Source organism: Hyla sarda, chromosome 3, assembly GCF_029499605.1.
Source record: "Hyla sarda isolate aHylSar1 chromosome 3, aHylSar1.hap1, whole genome shotgun sequence".
Taxonomy (NCBI): domain Eukaryota; kingdom Metazoa; phylum Chordata; class Amphibia; order Anura; family Hylidae; genus Hyla; species Hyla sarda.
The window spans coordinates 166,321,830-166,345,473 of record NC_079191.1 but is presented as its reverse complement, the minus strand read 5'-3'; the positions used below and the strand labels follow the sequence as shown (position 1 = coordinate 166,345,473).

Here is a 23,644-nt window from a genome sequence, read left to right as displayed (position 1 = left end):
CTGGAGTAATTGTGTTTCATAGTTAATCAGATGCCGGATTGCCCTTTGGGGTATTTGTGATTAGTTTGCTGGATAAGGGTTACCACCTTTACGTGGACAACTTTTATACCAGAATCCCCCTGCTCACATCCCTTGCCGCCAGATCCACGTCCGCTTGTGGGACCGTGCAGAAGAACCAGCGAGGCCTCCCTCTAAATTTGATCCAGACACCTATGCCCAAGGGTGAGTCCCATGCCCTTACCCATGAAAACCTGTTGCTGGTAAGGTATAAGGATAAGTGGGTTGTCCTTATGCTGATCATAATTCATGGTAATGGCAGCTCACCTGTCCCTGTGTGAGGTACCACAACAACGGTCCTCAAGCATGATTGTATTCTGGACTACAATCGGCATATGGGGGGAGTTGATCTCTCTGATCAAATCCTCAAGCCATACAATGCTATGCACAAAACACGGGTATGGTACAAAATACTTGGTAAAGGTTGCCATGTACAACTCTTTTGTACTCTCCAGGCATGCTGGCAACACAGGGACATACCTCCAGTTCCAAGAAGATGTCCTAAAGGCCCTGATCTTTGGCAACTGGGAAAGAGCCGGCCGGAGTTCCAAAGGAACTGAAGTTATAGGTGCCAGGATCGTCCCAGGCCAACACTTTCCAGGTGAAGTCCCCCATGCTGGAAAGAAGGGACGATCCCAGAAAAGATGCAGAGTGTGTCACAGGAGGCGGATAAGGAAGGACACCACCACTCAATTTGACAATTGCCCTGATCATCCGGGCCTCTGCATTAAAAACTGCTTCAGGGAGTATCCCACTTCCATGCAGTACTAAATTTTCCCTTTTCATTTCATTTTCCCATAATTTAACCCCAATGTACCAAGTCCAGAGTACATTCCAAGTTTTAACCCCATAAACCACTAAATTGCCCAAAAAAATGTTTCATAAAAAATAAATAAAATTAAAAAATTAAAAATAAAAACCTGATAAGACCTCTGGGGTATTTTTATGGGTCATGGGTCACTGAGTCACTATCATCAGGGACTTTTTTATGTTGCCTCAAATGCACAGCGCTCTCTCTCCACCTGAGCGGTGTGCGCATTTGAGGCAACAGGTTAGGGACGGCCACACACATCACATTCCCAGAATGATGATTCAGAGCATAGGGTTTGGGGTGGGCATATTTTTTTAGTTTTCGCTATGCTCTGGGTCATCATTCTGGGAACATAACCTGTTTTATCATTTTACGTCCCACTGTACCCCATTTTAGTAATTCACCCCATATAACAGTCCTTGAGGGGGGGTCCCACTGTTCTGGCTCCATAGGCAGCTATGCAAAAGATCAAGGCCCCTGACTGCGCTCCTGCTCTTCCAAGACCGGTGTGCACCCGCAGAGCTGTTTACGTCCAGATATGAGGTATGTCCTTACTCCAAAGAAATGTACTTACAAATTTACGGTGACATTTTCTCCTGTTACCACTTTTGAAAATGAAAAATTTGGGGTAATCCCAGCATTTTAGTGTAAAAAAATAAAATTTTTCCTTTTCACATCCCACTTTAATGAACATTTATCAAAATCCTGTGGGGTGTTAAGGCTCACTGTACCCCTTGTTACGTGCCTTGAGGGGTGTAGTTTCCAAATTAGTTTGCCATGCAAGTATTTTTTTTTATTGCTGTTCTGGCACCATAGGGGCTTCCTAAATGCGACATGCCCCCCCCCCCCCATATCACCAACATTTGTAAATGTGACTCCTTCTCTTCTGAGCATTGTAGTACGCCCACAGTGCACTTGATGTCCACATATGGGGTATTTCCATACTCATAAGAGATGGAGTTACAAATTTTGGGGGGCATTTTCTACTATTACCCCTTGTAAAAATGTAAAATTTGGGGGGGAAAACCAGCATTTTAATGAAAAAAAAAATCATTTACACATCCAAAGTCGTCAAACACCTGTGGGGTGTTAAGGCTCACTGTAACCCTTGTTACGTTCCTTGAGGGGTTTTGTTTCCAAAATAGTATGCCATGTGTTTTTTTTTCTTTCTTGTTGCTGTTCTGGTACCATAGGGGCTTCCTAAATGCGACATGCCCCCCCCAAAAAACAATTTCAGCAAAATTTGCTGTCCAAAAGCCAAATGTAACTCCTTCTCATCTCAGCATTGTAGTGCGCCAGCAGAGCACTTGACGTCCACACATGGGGTATTTCTATACTCAGAAGAGATGGGGGTTACACATTTTGGGGAGCATTTCTCCTATTACCCCTTGTAAAAATTAAAAATTCAAGGAAAAACTAGCATTTTAGTGGGAAAAAAATAATTTACACATCCAAATTTAACAAAAAGTCATGAAACACCTATGGGGTGTTAAGGCTCACTACACCCTTGTTACGTTCCTTGTGGGGTGTAGTTTCCAAAATAGTATGCCATGTGTTTTTTTTTTTTTTTTTTTTGCTGTTCTGGCACCATAGCGGCTTCTTAAATGTGACATGCCCCCCAAAAACCATTTCAGAAAAACTCACTCTCCAAAATCCCTCTGTCGCTCCTTCCCTTCTAAGCCTTGCAGTGCACCCACAGAACACTTGATATACACAAATGAGGTATTTCCTTACCCGAGAGAAATTGGGTTACAAATTTTAGGAAGATTTCTCTCCTTTTACCACTTGTAAAAATTCAAAAACTAGGTCTACACGAACATGCGAGTGTAAAAAATGAAGATTTAGAATTTTCTCCTTTAATTTGCTGCTATTGCTGTGAAACACATAACGGGTAAACAAACTTTTTGAATGTCATTTTGAATACTTTTTAGGGGTGCAGTTTTTATAATGGGGTCATTTGTGGGGTATTTCTAAATGAAGGCCCTTCAAATCCACTTCAAAACTGAACTGGTCCCTAAAAAATTTCTATTTTGAAAATTTTGTAAAAAAATTGAAAATTGCTGCTGAACTTTGAAGCCCTCTGATGTCTTCCAAAAGTAAAAACATGTCAACTTTATGATGCCAATATAAAGTAGACATATTGTATATGTGAATCAATATAAAATTTATTTGGAATATCCATTCTTCTTATAAGCAGAGAGCTTCAAAGTTATAAAACAAAATGCAAAATTAAAAAAAATGTAATCAAATTTTGGAATTTTTACCCAAGAAATGATGCAAGTATGAATGAAATTTTACCACTTACATAAAGTAGAATATGTCAAAAGCATCTCAGAGTTATTAATGCTTAAAATGACAGTGGTCAGATGTACAAAAAATGGCTGCTTTCTTAAGGTGAAAATGGGCTTGGTCCTTAAGGGGTTAAACAATCACAAAGAAGATTGGAGAAAAACATCACAAAACCGTTTTCCTCACCTGTCACCGGTCCTGGGGTCAGTGTGTTGGGCACTAGGTACCTGACAAGTTCTCTTTTAAGGACTAGTTCACTATTAGCAGGAAGCCTGGCATAAGTAACAAAATCAGATGGCAAGGAAAATGTTCAATATAGGCTCTTTGGATGAAAAGGCTTGTAATTTGCTAACTCTTTATCAAAGCTAATAGCCACTATAAACAATATTTTAAAACAGATAATTTGATGCGAGCTTGCTCAAATGGTTCAAATGGAGATGACATAAGATGAATCATGACCTCAGCCTGATCCAAGGAAGGAAAGGAGGAATAAATGTAGGTCTTACATTTTTGATCAAGCAGATCTAGTCACCTTCTAGATGCATTAATTACAGAAAAATACCTTTTTGGAAAAAAAAATGCCTCTGCAGAAAATAAAGAATTGAAACTAGAGAACCTGGGTAAACCATAATGAGGATTGCTGTTCAAGGCTACAGAAATTTGGATTAGAGTCAGAAATATGCTTTTGACAAAGAAATGATGTCTATTTCCAAAGTGAGAAGGCCAATGATACTCATAGCATATAAAAACAACACTTACATTTTCTGAAAAGACCAAGTCACTTATTAAATAGTGGATTCTATCACCTGACTGTCTGATGTTCATCCTCAAGGTAATGATTTAAAGCTTCAGAAATTTGAGTTCTCTTGTTGAAACCCATGGCTGATCATGAGAAGACTCAGAGTAGTCAGAAGCTGATGATGAAGCCTTGACCAGCCTATCATCTAGGTACAGAATTACAAATATGCTTTATAATCAACCAAGAATACTTTTCTTCATTGCATAGATTCTAGAGACCACAAGGGCAAAAACACAGCTTTGGTGTAAGGTAGAAGTACTCAAGGGAATTGAGGGGCAATTGACCCCTCATGTATACAGACCCCTAGGTGTATGCTCTACTCCTGCCCGCTGCCGCAGCATTCATGTCCAATATCACCCATTCCTGCAATTATTTTTATCACAGCTTTTAGAAATGGTATTTCATTACCCCCTCATTCCATTCCATTAGCCCCCTGTGGCATTTCATCACTTTGCGCCATTTTATTAGCCCCCTGTGCCATTTCAGAGGTTTGCAGGACTGCACATGATTTTACGAGACCCGCTTTATGTTCTGTAACCACCCGCTTAAGCCGCTCCCAATTCCATTGCTGTCCTCTACATTGGAGATTCTCAGCAATCTCTCTTGTCACTAACACAAGGAGGACTTCAAATTAGGTGTTTATTATTATTAATTTTTTTTAGCAATATTCCCATTCTGCCCGTTATAAAAGAATAAACATCTACTTACCTCCCGCCACTCCCCTAGTGCCCCTGTTGTCCTGCTGCGGTCCTCAGTGCACACCTCTTCCTGGTTTCCTTTCTGGTATCTTTCACCTTTTCGAATTGTACACATTCTAGCTATTTCATAATTATTTTACTTTATGCTTCATGTATGACCAAGTGTTTGACCTGCATGTAATCTTGTGATGCTTTTCTCTACCAGTTTGACTATAGAAAGATTAAACACTTTATTTTGTTGGGTCATTTCACCCTTAGAGCTTTAGGATTTTGTAATCTCTTAAGTACCTTTAAACTGTAAGGAGTATAGAAATCATGATTCATGATTTCATCAGCAGTCCAGTGAGCTCAGAAGATTCTAGCACGACTTTCATATTCAGAGTGACCTTAGATGGCTCTGTGATATTAGGATGCATGTCGATGATGTCTCATAAATCAATGTAATAGTTGTAATTGTTGTCGTTATGAAATCTAATAAGGATCTGTCAACTACATTGTCAGCAGTTTTGGATTTGTATGTCAAGCTCTTAAGAGGTTATTTTTGCATACACTATAGAATCACACCTATTTATAGGTGGGGTCTGCAATCAAAGGTACAGAAATATGGAATATATACTAAGCTTCTAAAAAGTATTCATAACTCATACCTTTTTTTACACTAAACACAAAAGTATTAAATGCTAGTCAAGATCTTTAAAAAATGTAATATCAAATAAAATATAATTTTTTTAAAGTAAAATTAGTTATGCTAATTTTAAAATGTGTGTACACTTATATTTAAACATTTTGCCAACAACTGTCATTGAGTTGAGAAGATGGAGTGTTGCACTGCTGATGACTAGCACTTACATGGGCGTTACTAGAGTCTTGAAAGATCAGGGGCACGTATAATTATTTATATGATTTATATATGCATAAGGTTTTTAAATAATATCGCTATAACAAGACCAAAAATTACCACCATACAGTTATTAAATATTATCTCCACACTGTTAGTGAACACCAAACACACCAAAGAAAGACCAATATTATCAGTGATATTCTTATACAAAGCCTAAATAATATTGCCACACCATGGTAATTTTCATTGTCACTACATAATGACTTCATGATGTTACCATACTGTTACTGAATAAAAAAACAATATTCAAAGACGAATATTACCAATGAACAGTGACCTTATAATGGTAGATACATACCAGTTCTACACAGAAGCTCGGCACACAATTAATGCAAATACAATAAGGTTAAATTTAATGATTCATAGTCTATCTCTTTTCTATATGTAGTTATTCACTTTTACCATAATTTCCAATCTAACTTCCAGCCAAGACATATAGTATCTGCAGAATTTTCTGCTAGGACTTCTTCTTTTCCAGCTTCCTCCCTACATTTTCGAAGCCTACACAGACTCCCTACCCTTTTTTATGACATTTCGGAGAAATCATAGTTTTAAAGATAAGGTGGCTTCTCCTCACCTCACTGGCATTGATTGACAGATCTCTCTTTGATTGTCGATAAAGCCCAAGGGGCAGGACTGGTCTTGATTGACAGGTATCTCCTTATACACACAATGGTAGAGACCTATCAGACAAGCCCAGCAGGGTAAGGAGAAGCTGGTTGAGAGCTGCCTTCTTGACTTTATACTCCATTCACGAAAACTTTGATTTCTTTTAAACACTGCATTGTTTAATACAGCTCTGTGCAGTGACAGAACTTGTCCGCGCCTGTTTCTTGCTGACTGTTCCTTGGAAAGCATGAGGGGTAAGATATATCAGCGAGTGATAATAAAACTGAAAAATGGGGTAACCATAAGCATTGTGCAATGGCTAGGAAACTGGACCAGATCATATCCACTTTAAGAGGTCTTGTGGGTGGTTACTTGTATGCAGTGGCATCTCCAGCTTTAATTATTATTATTATTATTTTTTTTTTTTTGGGGGGGGGAGAGGGGTATATTGGGGCCAGGAAAAAAGTGAAAATTATCTCTCGAAGCTGCATGAAGCATGGGGAGCTTGACCTTGTAGCTCCCATTGATTTCAAAGGCAGCTCTAGCATGTGTACACAATGAAAAGTGACATGACAAGGTAAGACAATTTCCCATGATAAACACATGTACGTTTAAATAAATCATATAGTTACCAACTTATACCAGTATACAAGGAGGAATATTATCAACATACATATTACCGCCATACTGTTACTGCCGATTAGAAGCTGTGCTCAGTCATTTAGTTTACATTGAAATCTGCAGAAGAAAATCCTGTGCATCAAATCTGCGTACATGTGAACGTACCCTTAGGTAGTATAACAGCATATTGCAGGTGACCACAAGAGTGATTGATAGGGCGAGGAACCAATGGCTCTTCGCTCTGTCAATCAGCCAAGCGCCGTATTTAACTATAGGCGTGTCAGTAAGACACATTTATAGTTGAATGCATCTCAGACAGGCCCACCTCGTGTCTGTCACTTCACTGCCGCTGCACAACATCGCGGGCAGGGGTGACAGCTGGTGGGCAGGTCGGCTGGCCCGATGGGCTGCAGCAACTTAGTTTCAATAATGGCCATTTAAAGGGGGGGGGGCACATGGGGGCACAGCCTGATGTAGGGGGAGCCATGGCCCCCTCCGGCCCCTCCCTGGCGATGTCACTGCTTGTATGCAATCATTAGTACTTACCACCTGTGGTTCAAGAAAGAACAAGGGTGAGTCAGAAACAGGTGAGGGTTTAGAAGCTCATTTATGTACATCGAAAAAAAAGGCTGGTACATCTGTATTAAGCAGTAGACAGGACCATACTGACCCATGTCCACAGCAGAAAGTGTCTAAAATAGATATGTGACACTAAGAACTGGACTATGGAGCAGTAGATGAAGATGACCTGGTCTGATGATTGATGTTTTCTTTTACACTATGAGGATGGTTTGGTACATGTCCATTGCTTATCCAGAGAAGAAATCACATCAGTAATGGGAAACTGGTATCCATGTGGGTTTTACTTTGACACATATCTCCGATGTACATACTAAGTATTCCCCTTAATGGCGCAGTATTCCCAATTGGCAGTGGCCTTTTTAAGCAGGATAATACACCCTTGCCACACTGCAAAAATGGTTCAGTAATGGTTTGAGGAGCATGACAAAGAGATCAAAGGTTTCAGTTGGCTGCCAAATTTCCTAGATTTCAAACCAAACAACCATCTGTCGGTGTACTGGAGTAACAATTCCAGTCCATGGGGGCCCACCTGACATTTTACACGACTTAAAGGGGTACTCCATTGGCCATCGTTCAGAAGTAAATGTTACTAATGCTGTTTTCGCGCTGGGAAATTCTGCCACACCCCTCGTGACAGCACAGCCACTCCCTCTCAATGCAAGTCTATGGGAGGGGGCGTGCCAGCTGTCATACCCCCTCCCATAGACTTTTATTGAGGGGGCGTGACCAAGATGTCACGAGGGGTACCTGGTGGAAAATCCTTTCAGTACTTATTATCAGCTGTATGTTACAGAGGAAATTTTATTCTTTTTAAATGTATTTTTTGTCTTGTCCACAGTGCTCTCTGCTGACACCTAAAGTCCATATCAGGAACTGTTCAGAGCAGGAGAAAATCCTCATAGCAAACCTATGCTGCTCTGGACAGTTCCTGACATGGACAGAGGTGTCAGCAGAAAGCACTGTGGACAATTTTGAATTTCTTTTTTGTCCACAGTGCTCTCTGCTGACATCTCTGTCCATGTCAGGAACTGTCCAGAGCAGCATAGGTCTGTTTCATACAGCTGATAATAAGTACTGAAAGGATTAAGATTTTTAAATAGAAGTAATTTACAAATTTGTTTAACTTTCTTGCACCAGTTCATTTAAAAAAAAAAAAAAAAGAAGAAGTTTTCCACCGGAGTACCCATTTAAAGGGGTACTCCACCCCTATACATCTTATCCCCTAGCCAAAGGATAGGGAATAAGATGTCTGATTGCGGGGGTCCCGCCACTGGGAACCCCTGCAATATAGCATGCAGCACCCACCGTATCTGCTTCCGGAAGCACTGGAGGTTCTGGCTCCCGACCATGGGGACGGGAGATCCAGTGCTTCCGGAAGCAGATACGGTGGGTGCTGCATGCTATATTGCGGGGGTCCCCATCGGTGGGACCCCCTTGATCAGACATCTTATCCCCTATCCTTTGGATAGGGGATAAGATGTCTAGGGGTGGAGTACCCCTTTAAGCACAGTGTCTCAGACAATGAAGAACAAGGAGACAGGACAGAGTAAACATTGGTATTTATTTGTGTCATTCTGTCTTAGAACTGGAAAATGAGACACAAAGCCAATGGGGGAGATTTATCAAAACCTGTCCAGAAGAAAAGTTGCCCAGTTGCCCCTAGCAACCAATCAGATCGCTTCTTTCATTTTCAACAAGGCCCCTGCACAATGAAAGAAGCGATCTGATTGGTTGCTATGGGCAACTGGGAAACTTTTCCTCTGGACAGGTTTTGATAAATCTCCCCCTATGTGCCCAGAAGTTTGTTTTTCTTGACATGGAAGATAATTCTCATTGGCATTGACATTGACTGTATATTTGTATGGTTGGAGTTTTTGTCCTGCAGCAGAATAAAGTTAGAGCCTGAAGCCTTCCGGATAGGAGTCATCTTACTGTGAACTTTTATTTTATTTTATTTTTTAACACCTGCCTGCCTTAAATGTTTGCACAATATTGTATGTCTCACTGTTTCTCTCAGCTTTCAAGATAAGACATCCTCTTATGTGTGTATGTATGTGCGTGTATGTGTGTATGTATGTATGTATGTATGTGTGCATGTATGTATGGGTGTATGTATGCGTGTATGTGTATGTATGTATGTGTGTATGTATGTATGTGTATGTGTGTATGTATGTGTGTGTATGTATGTATGTGCGTGTATGCGTGTATGTATGTATGTGTGTATGTATGTATGTATGTATGTGCGTGTATGTGTGTATGTATGTATGTATGTATGTATGTGTGTATGTATGTATGTGTGTATGTATGTGTGTATGTGTATGTATGTATGTGTGTATGTATGTGTGTATGTATGTATGTATGTGTGTATGTATGTGTGTATGTATGTATGTGTGTATGTGTATGTATTTATGTATGTATGTATGTGTGTATGTATGTATGTGTATATGTATGTATGTATATATGTGTGTATGTATGTATGTGTATGTATGTATGTATGTGTGTGTATGTGTGTGTGTATGTATGTGTGTATGTATGTATGTATGTGTTTGTGTATGTGTGTGTGTGTGTGTGTATGTGTATGTGTGTGTATGTATGTATGTGTGTGTATGTGTATGTATGTATGTGTGTGTGTGTGTATGTATGTATGTGTGTGTATGTATGTATGTATGTATGTGTGTATGTATGTATGTATGTGTGTGTGTATGTGTGTGTATGTATGTATGTGTGTGTATGTGTATGTATGTATGTGTGTGTGTGTGTATGTATGTGTGTGTATGTATGTGTGTGTATGTATGTGTGTGTGTGTGGGGGGGGGGTCTTGTGTTGTCAGTCAGCTGTTACTATGGCAACTGCTGCTAGCTGTTAATTGCAAGCAATTCATAGTTGACATTAGTTGCCATAGTAACAGCTTACTGTCTGGAAACCCAGATGTTCCGAACTCTGTTGTTACTTTTATACATTTGTAGAATTTGTAATGGTTGAATAACACAAATTTGCTTTAAAATAGCCTGTGGAAATAAAGGACATTAAAATTCATCTTTATAATAGGTGGAGAGTGTTGGCTGTTTGCACTGCTCCTCTGTAAGTTTATACAAAGTGATTAGTTATACATTGTAACACATACCGTACATCCTCACAATATGCAATAGAATGGTGACACCTACAGGCTGTGGACTAAGTAACAGACTGCACTGCTACTAAGTGTGTAAAATAGATTGAAAAGTGTTTACAGGGTAGAATGTTCATATTCTGCGCACAGAGTATGATTTGTTTTTGTTCGGCATGCACATATCCATTTCTTGCATACATACACGGTATTTGTTTAAACCTTATTTTTCCTGGTTACCCAAAGTGGATTTTTCATTAAAAAAATTCATTATTAAGATGGAATATTGAAAGAAATCAATATACATGTAAATTGGTTTACATTATTGGTATTTGATCACTTGAACCATATGGATTTTATATTTCTTTACATGTAGTCTGAAGTGAAAATATCTATGTTCAAGTCAAGTGAGTTATGTCTGTATTGTTTCAATATGCATTATTATGTTGCTTCGTGGCCAAAGACTTGTACCTTAAAGGGGTTGTCCAGCTCGAGCAAAAAATTAAAAATGGAACAGGGGGGAATAAAAATAAAAAAGGAAGACCTGCCTCGTTCCCCCAAAGCTTCTGTTCCTATGCTCCCAGTCCCTGTTGCACAGCATTGGGTCCTGTGATGTGTTGACCCCACTGGAACTGTCCGCACAGCCTATCACTGGCCTTAGCATTGATTTGCTTGCAGGGTTGATGACTCACAGGAACCAGAAAGCAGCCTTAAAGGGGTGCTCCGCTACTCAACGCTTGGAACAAACTGTTCCGAATGCTGGAGTCGGCGCTCGCCCCTCGTGATGTCATAGTCCCGCCCCTGCCCCCTCATAGACTTTCATTGAAGGGGCAGGGCATGATGTCATGAAGGGGCGGGGCTATGATGTCACAAGGTCCTGGCGCCAGCTCCAGCATTCAGAACAGTTTGTTCCAAACCCTGAGCAGCTGAGTACCCCCTTAAAGGGTAGCTCCCACCATCCTATTTTTTTTTTCTGCTAGCCCGTTCCCCCCCCCCGCTACGGCACTAGCCCGTTCACTCCTCCCCCAGGCGGCGATGTGCGGGAGGAGTGGCCTCCCAGCCAGTGGCCGGGGAGCCCATGCTCTCGCTCCCACCTGTCTGATTGACAGGCAGAGAGCGTGTGCAGCCTAACTGAAAAAGGACTGATTGCCACTCCAAAATCAGTCCTTTTTCAGTAGCCGGTTTTTAAATGTAAATTAAACCTTTTTAATGAAAAAAAATAATAATAAAAGTATATTAGAGATATGTTGTAGTACTTAAGTACTACGACATATCAAAAAATAAAGTTGGTGACAGTGCCCATTTAAGCATCAGAACACAACTGCAGGTGATAATTTTTATTGTTACTGTATGTCATCTTGTGCTAATAACAGTGTTTATAATAACCCTTTTTCTGTCTTTTAGAGCGATGTGATGACTGGGGAGAAGACACTAGGAAGCTGACTCAAGCTTATGATGGAGAACCTGTCCGCATCCGATGCCCTTTATTTGAAGACTACCTGAAGCATAATTATAGTACAGCACATTCTGCGGGCCTTACCTTAATGTGGTATTGGACTGGTAAAGGGAAGGACCTTGAGGAGCCAATTAACATACGTCTTCCAGATAACAGAATTAGCAAAGACAAGGACATACTCTGGTTCCGGCCAGCTCTTCTAAATGACACAGGAAATTATACCTGTATGTTAAGGTAAGTTAATCAATCAACATTTTTCAATACAAATCCATAAGACCACAAATTTAGAAAGAAAGAGATGTCTGCATATCCCCATGTTATACATTGACCTACTGCTTCTCTGCACAATTTAGAAACTAACATCAGGTATTTAATATACCGTCACAACACCAGTGTCCATAAGGGGAGTGTTCTAGCGTGATCCCTTCACATAGGTACAGGGGCCACGGGGCAACCATTGTTGCTGCAGCACTGTGTCTTTTTGGTGGCCCAGCCCAGAACCAGGAAACTAGTTGTGTGGCTGCCGGGCCACTTATGGGCACTGGTGTCATGATGATGGTCACCATCTTCCTCCGTGGCATTTATGTTAAGAACCCACATAAATCAGGTGGCTGTGAAGTAGCAAGTGGGCTTATACAAAATTTATACTAACTACCTGATGTTAATTGTTGAAATTTTGCTGAGAAGCAGTGGATCAAAGTATAACATGTGGATGTGTGGCCAATGGATCAGGCAGGATGCTTCTCTCTTCTGACATCAATTACAGAGGGGATAAAAAGTTTGGGCACCCCAGGTAAAAATTTGTATTAATGTGCATAAAGAAGCCAAGGAAAGATGGAAAAATCTCCAAAAGGCATTAAATTACAGATTAGACATTCTTATAATATGTCAACAAAAGTTAGATTTTATTTCCATCATTTACACTTTCAAAATAACAGAAAACAAAAAAATGGTGTCTGCAAAAGTTTGGGCACCCTGCAGAATTTATAGCATGCACTGCCCCTTTGCAAAGCTGAAACCTGCCAGTGTCATGGATTGTTCTCAATCATCATCTGGGAAGATGGGGTGATGTCAATCTCAAAGGTTTTAAATGCCCAGACTCATCTGACCTTGCCCCAACAATCAGCACCATGGGTTCTTCTAAGCAGTTGTCTAGAAATCTGAAACAGAAAATAGTTGACACTCACAAAGCTGGAGAAAGCTATAAGAAGATGGCAAAACGTTTTCAGATGTCAATATCCTCTGTTCGGAATGTAATTAAGAAATGGCAGTCATCAGGAACAGTGGAAGTTAAAGCAAGATCTGGAAGACCAAGAACATATCAGACAGAACAGCTCGCAGGATTGTGAGAAAAACAATTCAAAACCCACGTTTGACTGCACAATCCCTCCAGAAATATCTGGCAGACACTGGAGTGGTGGTACACTATTCCACTATAAAGAGATACTTGTATAAATATGGTCTTCATGGAACAGTCATCAGAAGAAAACTTCTTCTACATCCTCACCACAAAAATCAGCGTGTGAACTTTGCAAATGAATATATAGACAAGCCTGATGAATTTTGGAAACAAGTTCTGTGGACCGATGAGGTTAAAATTGAACATTTTGGCCGGAATGAGCAAAGGTACGTTTGGAGAAGAAGGGGAACAGAATTTAATGAAAAGAACCTCTGTCCAACTGTTAAGCATGGGGGGTGGATCAATCATGCTTTGGGGTTGTATTGCAGACTGTGGCACAGGGAACATCTCACAAGTAGAAGGAAAAATGGATTCAATAAAATTTCAGCAAATTTTGAATGCTAACTTGATGCCATCTGTGAAAAACCTGAAGTTAAAGAGAGAATGGCTTCTACAAATGGATAAGGATCCTAAACATGCTTCGAAATCCACGGGGGATTACATCAAGAGGCGTAAACTGAAGGTTTTGCCGTGGCCTTCACAATCTCCTGACCTCAACATAATTGAAAATCTATGGATAGACCTTAAAAGAGCAGTGCGTGACAGACAGCCCAGAAATCTCAAAGAACTGGAAGATTTTTGTAAGGAAGAATGGGCAAAGATACCTCAAACAAGAATTGAAAGACTCTTGGCTGGCTACAAAAAGCATTTACAAGCTGCCATACTTGCCAAAGGGGGCAGTACAAGATATTAACTCTGCAGGGTGCCCAAACTTTTGCAGACGCCATTTTTGTTGTTTTCTGTTATTTTGAAAGTGTATATGATGGAAATAAAATCTATCTTTTGTTGACATATTAAAAGAATGTCTAATCTGTAATTTGATGCCTTTTGGAGATTTTTCCATCTTTCCTTGGCTTCTTTATGCACATTAATACAAATTTTTACCTGGGGTGCCAACACTTTTGATCCTTACTGTAAGGGACAGTCAAGAACTCACCATACACATGGAAGGATGGTCACTGACTGACTGACACATATCTAATTGTTTTTGGCCAGTTTAATATTTTCTAGATAATCTGTGCAGCAGAAGAGTCTCTATATATTTGTGTGTTTGTGCAGGCAGCTTGGCAGCTTTCCTCGGAAAGAAGCATTAAAGGGATACTCCCGTGGAAAACATTTTTTTAAATCAACTGGTGCCAGAAAGTTGAACAGATTTGTAAATCACTTCTATTAAAAAATCTTAATCCTTCCAGCACTTTTTAGGGGCTGTATACTAAAGAGAAATCCAAAAAAGAAATTAATTTCCTCTGATGTCATGACCACAGTGCTCTCTGCTGACCTCTGCTGTCCATTTTAAGAACTGTCCAGAGCAGCATATGTTTGCTATGGGGATTTTTTTCCTGCTCTGGACAGTTCCTAAAATGGACAGCAGAGGTCAGCAGAGAGCACTGTGGTCATGACATAAGACGAAGTGCATTTCTTTTTTGGATTTCTCTCTAGAATACAGCCCCTAAAAGGTACTGTAAGGATTAAGATTTTTTAATATAAGTGATTTACAAATCTTCCATAGAAAGAGAAAAGAAAACCAGGGCAACTCACCAAATACGTAAACTTCAAGCTTCTTTATTAATCCATGAAGGGTATAAACAGTGCAAGACACGGGTGGACAGAACACAGGGGGACGTTCGTTCGGGGCCCCCCTGTGTTCTGTCCACCCGTGTCTTGCACTGTTTATACCCTTCATGGATTAATAAAGAAGCTTGAAGTTTACGTATTTGGTGAGTTGCCCTGGTTTTCTTTTCTCTTTCTATGGATTATTTGCATTGGACTTTGCTATTACCAGTGAGCACCATCAGACGTGGTTGAGCCAGCAGAGGCATTGGATGTCAGGTGCTAATAATTAGGCAAGCTGTGCCGAGTTTTTCTCTCTACTATTGAATATGATTTACAAATCTGTTTAACTTTCTGGCACCAGTTCATTAAAAAAAGTGGGAGTACCACTTTAAAGGTAATATGTGAGCTCAATACCAAGTACTAAGCAGATAAATGCTATGGGGATACGATTTACCATACCTTTAGTTTGCTGATCACCTTTTTTTGTTACCAGCTGGTGGTGCTGAGCTGCAGTGGCATGCCTCCTCTCTTTCCCACTGTCATTTGGAGCCTGCTGTTCTTTAAATGTCATCTGGGTGTTAAGTAACCTCTTGGATAAGTTGTCAATGCACTGTTAGTGAAATTGAGATATGATAATGACTTCTGAGAGTCTTTGGATTCCCATAGTCTTAGAAATGGCTTTGTAACTCAGGCATCTGTATTTGAGCATTTTTACCACGTGGCATCATGCGCTGCTTTTTGAATCCTTCTTGTTGCTTCACTTTTTTTAGATTGTTATGTGATATATACATGCATACATGCCTGTGTGGCTAGAGAAATAGAATCCAACTGATTTTCCTCAACTGATTTATTTCGTGGGTAAGGGGGAAATTTCCTATTCACTTAGGACCAGGTAGGGTTGAACAGCATTTTGCCCTCAATAAAGACAATCATTATTGAAAAACAGCATTTTGTGTTACTTGAGTTATTTTTGTCTAACAAGAAGTTAGGGGCAAATACTTTTTCATGGCACTGTACTTCTACTTACAATCGGAACATTAGATTCCAACTTACAAACTAATGACATGTTGTTATTATTGTGATCTTGGAAAACGTCTTTAATGGCATGGCATATTTGCTTGTATTTTTAGTGCTTAAATGGGCACTGTGCTCTCTCCTGTCTGATAGTACTCCTCTGTGCTCTCTCCTGTCTGATAGTACTCCCTGTGCTCTCTCCTGTCTGATAGTACTCCTCTGTGCTCTCTCCTGTCTGATAGCACTCCTCTGTGCTCTCTCCTGTCTGATAGTACTCCTCTGTGCTCTCTCCTGTCTGATAGTACTCCCTGTGCTCTCTCCTGTCTGATAGTACTCCTCTGTGCTCTCTCCTGTCTGATAGTACTCCTCTGTGCTCTCTCCTGTCTGAGAGGACTCCTCTGTGCTCTCTCTCCTGTCTGATGATACTCCTCTGTGCTCTCTCCTGTCTGTTAAGACTCCTCTGTGCTCTCTCCTGTCTGATAGGACTCCTCTGTGCTCTCTCCTGTCTGATAGTACCCTGTGCTCTCTCCCGTCTGATAGGACTCCTCTGTACTCTCTCCTTTCTGATAGTACTCGCTGTGCTCTCTCCTGTCTGTTAGTACTCCTCTGTGCTCTCTCCTGTATGAAAGTACTCATCTTTGCTCTCTCCTGTCTGATAGCACTCCTCTGTGCTCTCTTCTGTCTGATAGCACTCATTTGTGCTTTCTCCTGTCTGAGAGGACTCCTCTGTGCTCTCTTTCCTGTCTTATAGGACTCCTTTGTCCTCTCTCCTGTCTGATGGTACTCCTCTGTGCTCTCTCCTGTCTGATAGTACTCCTCTGTGCTCCCTCCTGTCTGATAGTACTCCTCTGTGCTCTCTCCTGTCTGATAGTACTCCTCTGTGCTCTCTCCTGTCTGATGGTACTCCCAGGTGCTCTCTCCTGTCTGATAGCACTCCTCTGGCCTCTCTCCTGTCTGATAGCACTTCTCTGTGTTCTCTCCTGTCTGATAGCACTCCTCTGTGCTCTCTCCTGTCTGAGAGGACTCCTCTGTGCTCTCTTTCCTGTCTGATAGGACTCCTTTGTCCTCTCTCCTGTCTGATGGTACTCCTCTGTGCTCTCTCCTGTCTGATGGTACTCCCATGTGCTCTCTTCTGTCTGATATCACTCCTCTGACCTCTCTCCTGTCTGATAGCACTCCTCTGTGTTCTCTCCTGTCTGATAGCACTCCTCTGTGCTCTCTCCTGTCTGATAGTGCTCATCTGTGCACTCTTCTGTCTGATAGTACTCATCTGTGCTTTTTCCTGTCTGAGAGGACTCCTCTGTGCACTCTTCTTCTGTCTGATAGCACTCCTCTCTCCTGTCTGATGGTACTCCTCTGTCCTCTCTCCTTTCTGATGGTACTCCTCTGTCCTCTCTCCTGTCTGATGGTACTCCTCTGTGCTCTCTCCTGTCTGATAGTACTCCTCTGTGCTCTCTCCTATCTGATGGTACTCCCATGTGCTCTCTCCTGTCTGATAGCACTCCTCTGGCCTCTCTCCTGTCTGATAGAACTCCTCTGTGTTCTCTCCTGTCTGATAGCACTCCTCTGTCCTCTCTCCTGTCTAATAGCACTCCTCTGTGCTCTCTCCTGTCTGAGAGCACTCCTCTGTCCTCTCTCCTGTCTGATGGTACTCATCTGTGCGCTTTCCTGTCTGATAGGACTCCTTTGTGCTCTCTCCTGTCTGATAGTACTCCTCTGTCCTCTCTCCTGTCTGATGGTACTCCTCTGTGCTCTCTCCTGTCTGATAGTACTCCTCTGTGCTCTCTCCTGACTGATAGTACTCCCTGTGCTCTCTCCTGTTTGATAGTACTCCTCTGTGCTCTCTCCTGTCTGATAGCACTCCTCTGTGCTCTCTCCTGTCTGATAGTACTCCTCTGTGCTCTCTCCTGTCTGATACCACTCCTCTGTGCTCTCTCCTGTCTGATAGTACTCCCTGTGCTCTCTCCTGTCTGATAGGACTCCTCTGTGTTCTCTCCTGTCTGATAGTACTCCTCTGTGCTCTCTCCTGTCTGATATTACTCCCTGTGCTCTCTCCTGTCTGATAGTACTCCTCTGAGCTCTCTCCTGTCTTATAGTACTCCCCCGTGCTCACTCCTGTCTGACAGGACTCCTCTGTGCTCTCTCCTGTCTGATAGTACTCCCTGTGCTCTCTCCTGTCTGATAGTACTCCTCTGTGCTCTCTCCTGTCTGATAGTACTCCTCTGTGCTCTCTCCTGTCTGAGAGGACTCCTCTGTACTCTCTCTCCTGTCTGATGATACTCCTCTGTGCTCTCTCCTGTCTGTTAAGACTCCTCTGTGCTCTCTCCTGTCTGATAGGACTCCTCTGTGCTCTCTCCTGTCTGATAGTACCCTGTGCTCTCTCCCGTCTGATAGGACTCCTCTGTGCTCTCTCCTTTCTGATAGTACTCGCTGTGCTCTCTCCTGTCTGTTAGTACTCCTCTGTGCTTTCTCCTGTATGAAAGTACTCATCTTTGCTCTCTCCTGTCTGATAGCACTCCTCTGTGCTCTCTTCTGTCTGATAGCACTCATTTGTGCTTTCTCCTGTCTGAGAGGACTCCTCTGTGCTCTCTTTCCTGTCTTATAGGACTCCTTTGTCCTCTCTCCTGTCTGATGGTACTCCTCTGTGCTCTCTCCTGTCTGATAGTACTCCTCTGTGCTCCTTCCTGTCTGATAGTACTCCTCTGTGCTCTCTCCTGTCTGATAGTACTCCTCTGTGCTCTCTCCTGTCTGATGCTACTCCCAGGTGCTCTCTCCTGTCTGATAGCACTCCTCTGGCCTCTCTCCTGTCTGATATCACTCCTCTGTGTTCTCTCCTGTCTGATAGCACTCTTCTGTGCTCTCTCCTGTCTGAGAGGACTCCTCTGTGCTCTCTTTCCTGTCTGATAGGACTCCTTTGTCCTCTCTCCTGTCTGATGGTACTCCTCTGTGCTCTCTTCTGTCTGATAGTACTCCTCTGTGCTCTCTCCTGTCTGATGGTACTCCCATGTGCTCTCTTCTGTCTGATAGCACTCCTCTGGCCTCTCTCCTGTCTGATAGCACTCCTCTGTGTTCTCTCCTGTCTGATAGCACTCCTCTGTGCTCTCTCCTGTCTGATAGTGCTCATCTGTGCACTCTTCTGTCTGATAGCACTCCTCTGTGCTCTCTTCTGTCTGATAGTACTCATCTGTGCTTTTTCCTGTCTGAGAGGACTCCTCTGTGCACTCTTCTTCTGTCTGATAGCACTCCTCTCTCCTGTCTGATGGTACTCCTCTGTCCTCTCTCCTGTCTGATGGTACTCCTCTGTGCTCTCTCCTGTCTGATAGTACTCCTCTGTGCTCTCTCCTATCTGATGGTACTCCCATGTGCTCTCTCCTGTCTGATAGCACTCCTCTGTGCTCTCTCCTGTCTGATAGAACTCCTCTGTGTTCTCTCCTGTCTGATAGCACTCCTCTGTCCTCTCTCCTGTCTAATAGCACTCCTCTGTGCTCTCTCCTGTCTGAGAGCACTCCTCTGTCCTCTCTCCTGTCTGATGGTACTCATCTGTGCGCTTTCCTGTCTGATAGGACTCCTTTGTGCTCTCTCCTGTCTGATAGTACTCCTCTGTCCTCTCTCCTGTCTGATGGTACTCCTCTGTGCTCTCTCCTGTCTGATAGTACTCCTCTGTGCTCTCTCCTGTCTGATGGTACTCCCATGTGCTCTCTCCTGTCTGATAGCACTCCTCTGGCCTCTCTCCTGTCTGATAGCACTCCTCTGTGTTCTCTCCTGTCTGATAGCACTCCTCTGTGCTCTCTCCTGTCTGATAGTACTCATCTGTGCACTCTTCTGTCTGATAGTACTCATCTGTGCTTTTTCCTGTCTGAGAGGACTCCTCTGTGCATTCTTCTTCTGTCTGATAGCACTCCTCTCTCCTGTCTGATGGTACTCCTCTGTCCTCTCTCCTGTCTGATGGTACTCCTCTGTGCTCTCTCCTGTCTGATAGTACTCCTCTGTGCTCTCTCCTATCTGATGGTACTCCCATGTGCTCTCTCCTGTCTGATAGCACTCCTCTGGCCTCTCTCCTGTCTGATAGAACTCCTCTGTGTTCTCTCCTGTCTGATAGCACTCCTCTGTCCTCTCTCCTGTCTAATAGCACTCCTCTGTGCTCTCTCCTGTCTGAGAGCACTCCTCTGTCCTCTCTCCTGTCTGATGGTACTCATCTGTGCGCTTTTCTGTCTGATAGGACTCCTTTGTGCTCTCTCCTGTCTGATAGTACTCCTCTGTCCTCTCTCCTGTCTGATGGTACTCCTCTGTGCTCTCTCCTGTCTGATAGTACTCCTCTGTGCTCTCTCCTGTCTGATGGTACTCCCATGTGCTCTCTCCTGTCTGATAGCACTCCTCTGGCCTCTCTCCTGTCTGATAGAACTCCTCTGTGTTCTCTCCTGTCTGATAGCACTCCTCTGTCCTCTCTCCTGTCTAATAGCACTCCTCTGTGCTCTCTCCTGTCTGAGAGCACTCCTCTGTCCTCTCTCCTGTCTGATGGTACTCATCTGTGCGCTTTCCTGTCTGATAGGACTCCTTTGTGCTCTCTCCTGTCTGATAGTACTCCTCTGTCCTCTCTCCTGTCTGATGGTACTCCTCTGTGCTCTCTCCTGTCTGATAGTACTCCTCTGTGCTCTCTCCTGTCTGATGGTACTCCCATGTGCTCTCTCCTGTCTGATAGCACTCCTCTGTCCTCTCTCCTGTCTGATAGCACTCCTCTGTGTTCTCTCCTGTCTGATAGCACTCCTCTGTGCTCTCTCCTGTCTGATAGTACTCATCTGTGCACTCTTCTGTCTGATAGTACTCCTCTGTCCTCTCTCCTGTCTGATAGCACTCCTCTGTGCTCTCTCCTGTCTGATAGCACTCTTCTGTGCTCTTTCCTGTCTGATAGCACTCTTCTTTGCTCTCTCCTGTCTGATAGTACTCCTCTGTCCTCTCTCCTGTCTGATGGTACTCCTCTGTGCTCTCTCTTGTCTGATAGCACTCATCTGTCCTCTCTCCTGTCTGATGGTACTCATCTGTGCTCTTTCCTGTCTGATAGGACTCCTTTGTGCTCTCTCCTGTCTGATAGGACTCCTCTGTGCTCTCTCCTGTCTGATAGGACTCCTCTGTGCTCTCTCCTGTCTGATAGTACTCTTCTGTGCTCTCTACTGTCTGATAGCATTCATCTGTGCTCTCTCCTTTCTGATAGCACTCCTCTGTGCTCTCTCCTGTCTGATAGGACTCCTCTGTGCTCTCTCCTGTCTGATAGGACTTTACTGTGCTCTCTGCTGTCTGATAGGACTTCTCTGTGCTCTCTCCTGTCTGATAGTACTCCTCTGTGCTCTCTCCTATCTGATAGGACTCCTCTGTGCTATCTCCTGTCTGATAGTACTGCTCTGTGCTCTTTCCTGTCTGATAGTACTCCTCTGTGCTCTCTCCTGTCTGATAGTACTCCTCTGTGCTATCTCCTTTCTGATAGTACTGCTCTGTTCTCTTTCCTGTCCGATAGTACTCGTCTGTGCTCTCTACTGTCTGGTAGTACTCCTCTGTAATCTATCTTGTTTGATAGGACTCCTCTATGCTCTCTCCTGTCTGATAGGACTCCTCTGTGCTCTCTCATGTCTGATAGGACTCATCTGTGCTCTCTCCGTTCTGATAGGACTCCTCTGTGCTCTCTCCTGTCTGATAGGACTCCTCTGAGCTCTCTTATGTCTGATGAGAGAGCACAGAGGAGTGCTAGCCCACCCTCACTTACTTGACTTAGTCCATGCCTGTGCTTCAGCTTGGACAAAGCCATGATTTTATAAGCCATGATTTCTATAAAAAGAAAACATATAAAAAGTTTTTGAATCAGACAGTGCCCATTTAAAACATCAGACACAAACCTTTGTACTTTTACATAGTGGGTCTGTAAGATTTAAGCGACTTGATAAGTAGTCCCTTTTACTTCCTTTAAAATCCCCACAAAGTCATATAACAAGATTTCCGCTTTCTTGTATTGTGTCCTTGTCAATATTTTCTTTAAATGCAGTAGAGACAATGTTGGACAGGGCAACTAATGCTTCTGCCTTAAAAATAAGTTTGTCTCAGCACTCACTATAATGGCATATAGCTGAAATATATCACCAAAATAAAACAGCTGTGGTCCTAGGAAAGACTAAAGCTATTTTGTATCTTGTTAGCTTCTTTAACCTTTTTTTAAAGGGGAATCCACACTGTAGTTCATACGGCACGGATTTGTTCTAGACAGATCTTGAAACTGTCAGGAAAAAAAATAGGTGTCACGTCACATACTGGCCTTGGAACCTTTGTCAGGTGTTCAGCAAGCAGCTTAGCCCTATTGAATACAGACTGAAATGCCTTGGAAAAAATCTAAATGTATGCTGGCAGGCAAAATCTGATATTAAAATGTTCTGTATAATATAAACCCATAGTCTGAATTAACACTTCATGCATTTTATGCAGTGTAGCTTTCAAGCATGCTTCTCTTCCCTTAGAACCTGATTTCTGTCTTTTCAAATATTCATTCAAAAATAAAACCCAGATGTTTGTTCAATTGTTTACATAGGAATATTCAGGTTTGAATTTCTTGAGAAAAGTCTTGATCTTCGTATTGCAAATTAAACACTGCACAACATCTGCCATGTTATTATTCCATTTTATAGCATTTTTATGAGAAATTAAGCTTAATTTAGCTTATATGGCCTCTGCAGCTTGCTGTGTGAGTTGTTATGTTATCTCTATACTTACACACAGCCTATATGATTCTCCATTACAAACTACCCTTTGTGTGTGTAACAGGTGTGTCTGCCTCCGGCCCTGGCAGCAGTTTTAAACCCTCCTGTGTTCGGCAGCAGGGTCACTAGTTTCTGTGAAAATGCCAGGCCCAATCATGTGGCGTGGATGGCAAACCAATGGCAATCGCTTTCAGCGTCCACACCCTCCTGAGGTTGCCTATTTTAACCTTAGTCTGTACACATTACCTGTGATAAAGGTTCTTATTGTTACTGGCTGTGTACCTGCTGTATTCTTTTGTACCTGCATTATTACTTTGGCTTGGGACCAGACTACTCTCTTGCTTTCTGACTCTGTACCTCAGAACTTGACCTGTTTGATATCTCTTTATCTATCTGTTTGCTCATTCCCAGTGATTTGTGATTACTCCTTGGTCTGTACCTGTTAACACATTATATACTTAAGACAGGGCAAAGAGTGGGTCCGGCACTGCAAGCCACCTGAACCCCGTTCCGGGGAATGTCCAGCCGGCAACAAAGTCCTGCGGGGCAACACTGAGGGTGCACTCTAAAACGAACAGTATGCAGTGGGCAATAGGAAAGAAAGAAAGCAGATGCACTCACTCAGGTATTCGTTCCAAACGAAGTCTTTATTCGGTATCCGTAGCAAGGTACAGCGGGTAGACGCAGAGGAGCAGCCTCGCAGCGACAGACTGTTTCCTGCGCCCTAGACACACTTCCTCGGGCTGCTGGTTTGGTCTGACCAGCAGCCCGAGGAAGTAGTCTAGGGCACAGGAAACAGTCTGTCGCTGCGAGGCTGCTCCTCTGCGTCTACCCGCTGTACCTTGCTACGGATACCGAATAAAGACTTTGTTTGGCACGAGTACCTGAGTGAGTGCATCTGCTTTCTTTCTTTCCTATTGCACATTATATATGTACCTGCTCCTTGTGTTC

At 42.7% G+C, this 23,644-nt stretch overlaps 1 protein-coding gene across 2 annotated transcripts in view; it reads left to right on the top strand.

Moving 5' to 3' along the window:
• IL1RAP (interleukin 1 receptor accessory protein) overlaps nt 1-23,644 on the top strand; it is a 263,454-nt gene that overhangs the window by 194,551 nt on the left and 45,259 nt on the right. For both annotated transcript variants that reach the window (XM_056565429.1, XM_056565430.1), the window contains exon 3: nt 11,878-12,163. In XM_056565429.1, coding sequence (XP_056421404.1) covers nt 11,878-12,163 — 286 coding nt within the window. The remainder of the gene's footprint in view (nt 1-11,877; nt 12,164-23,644) is intronic.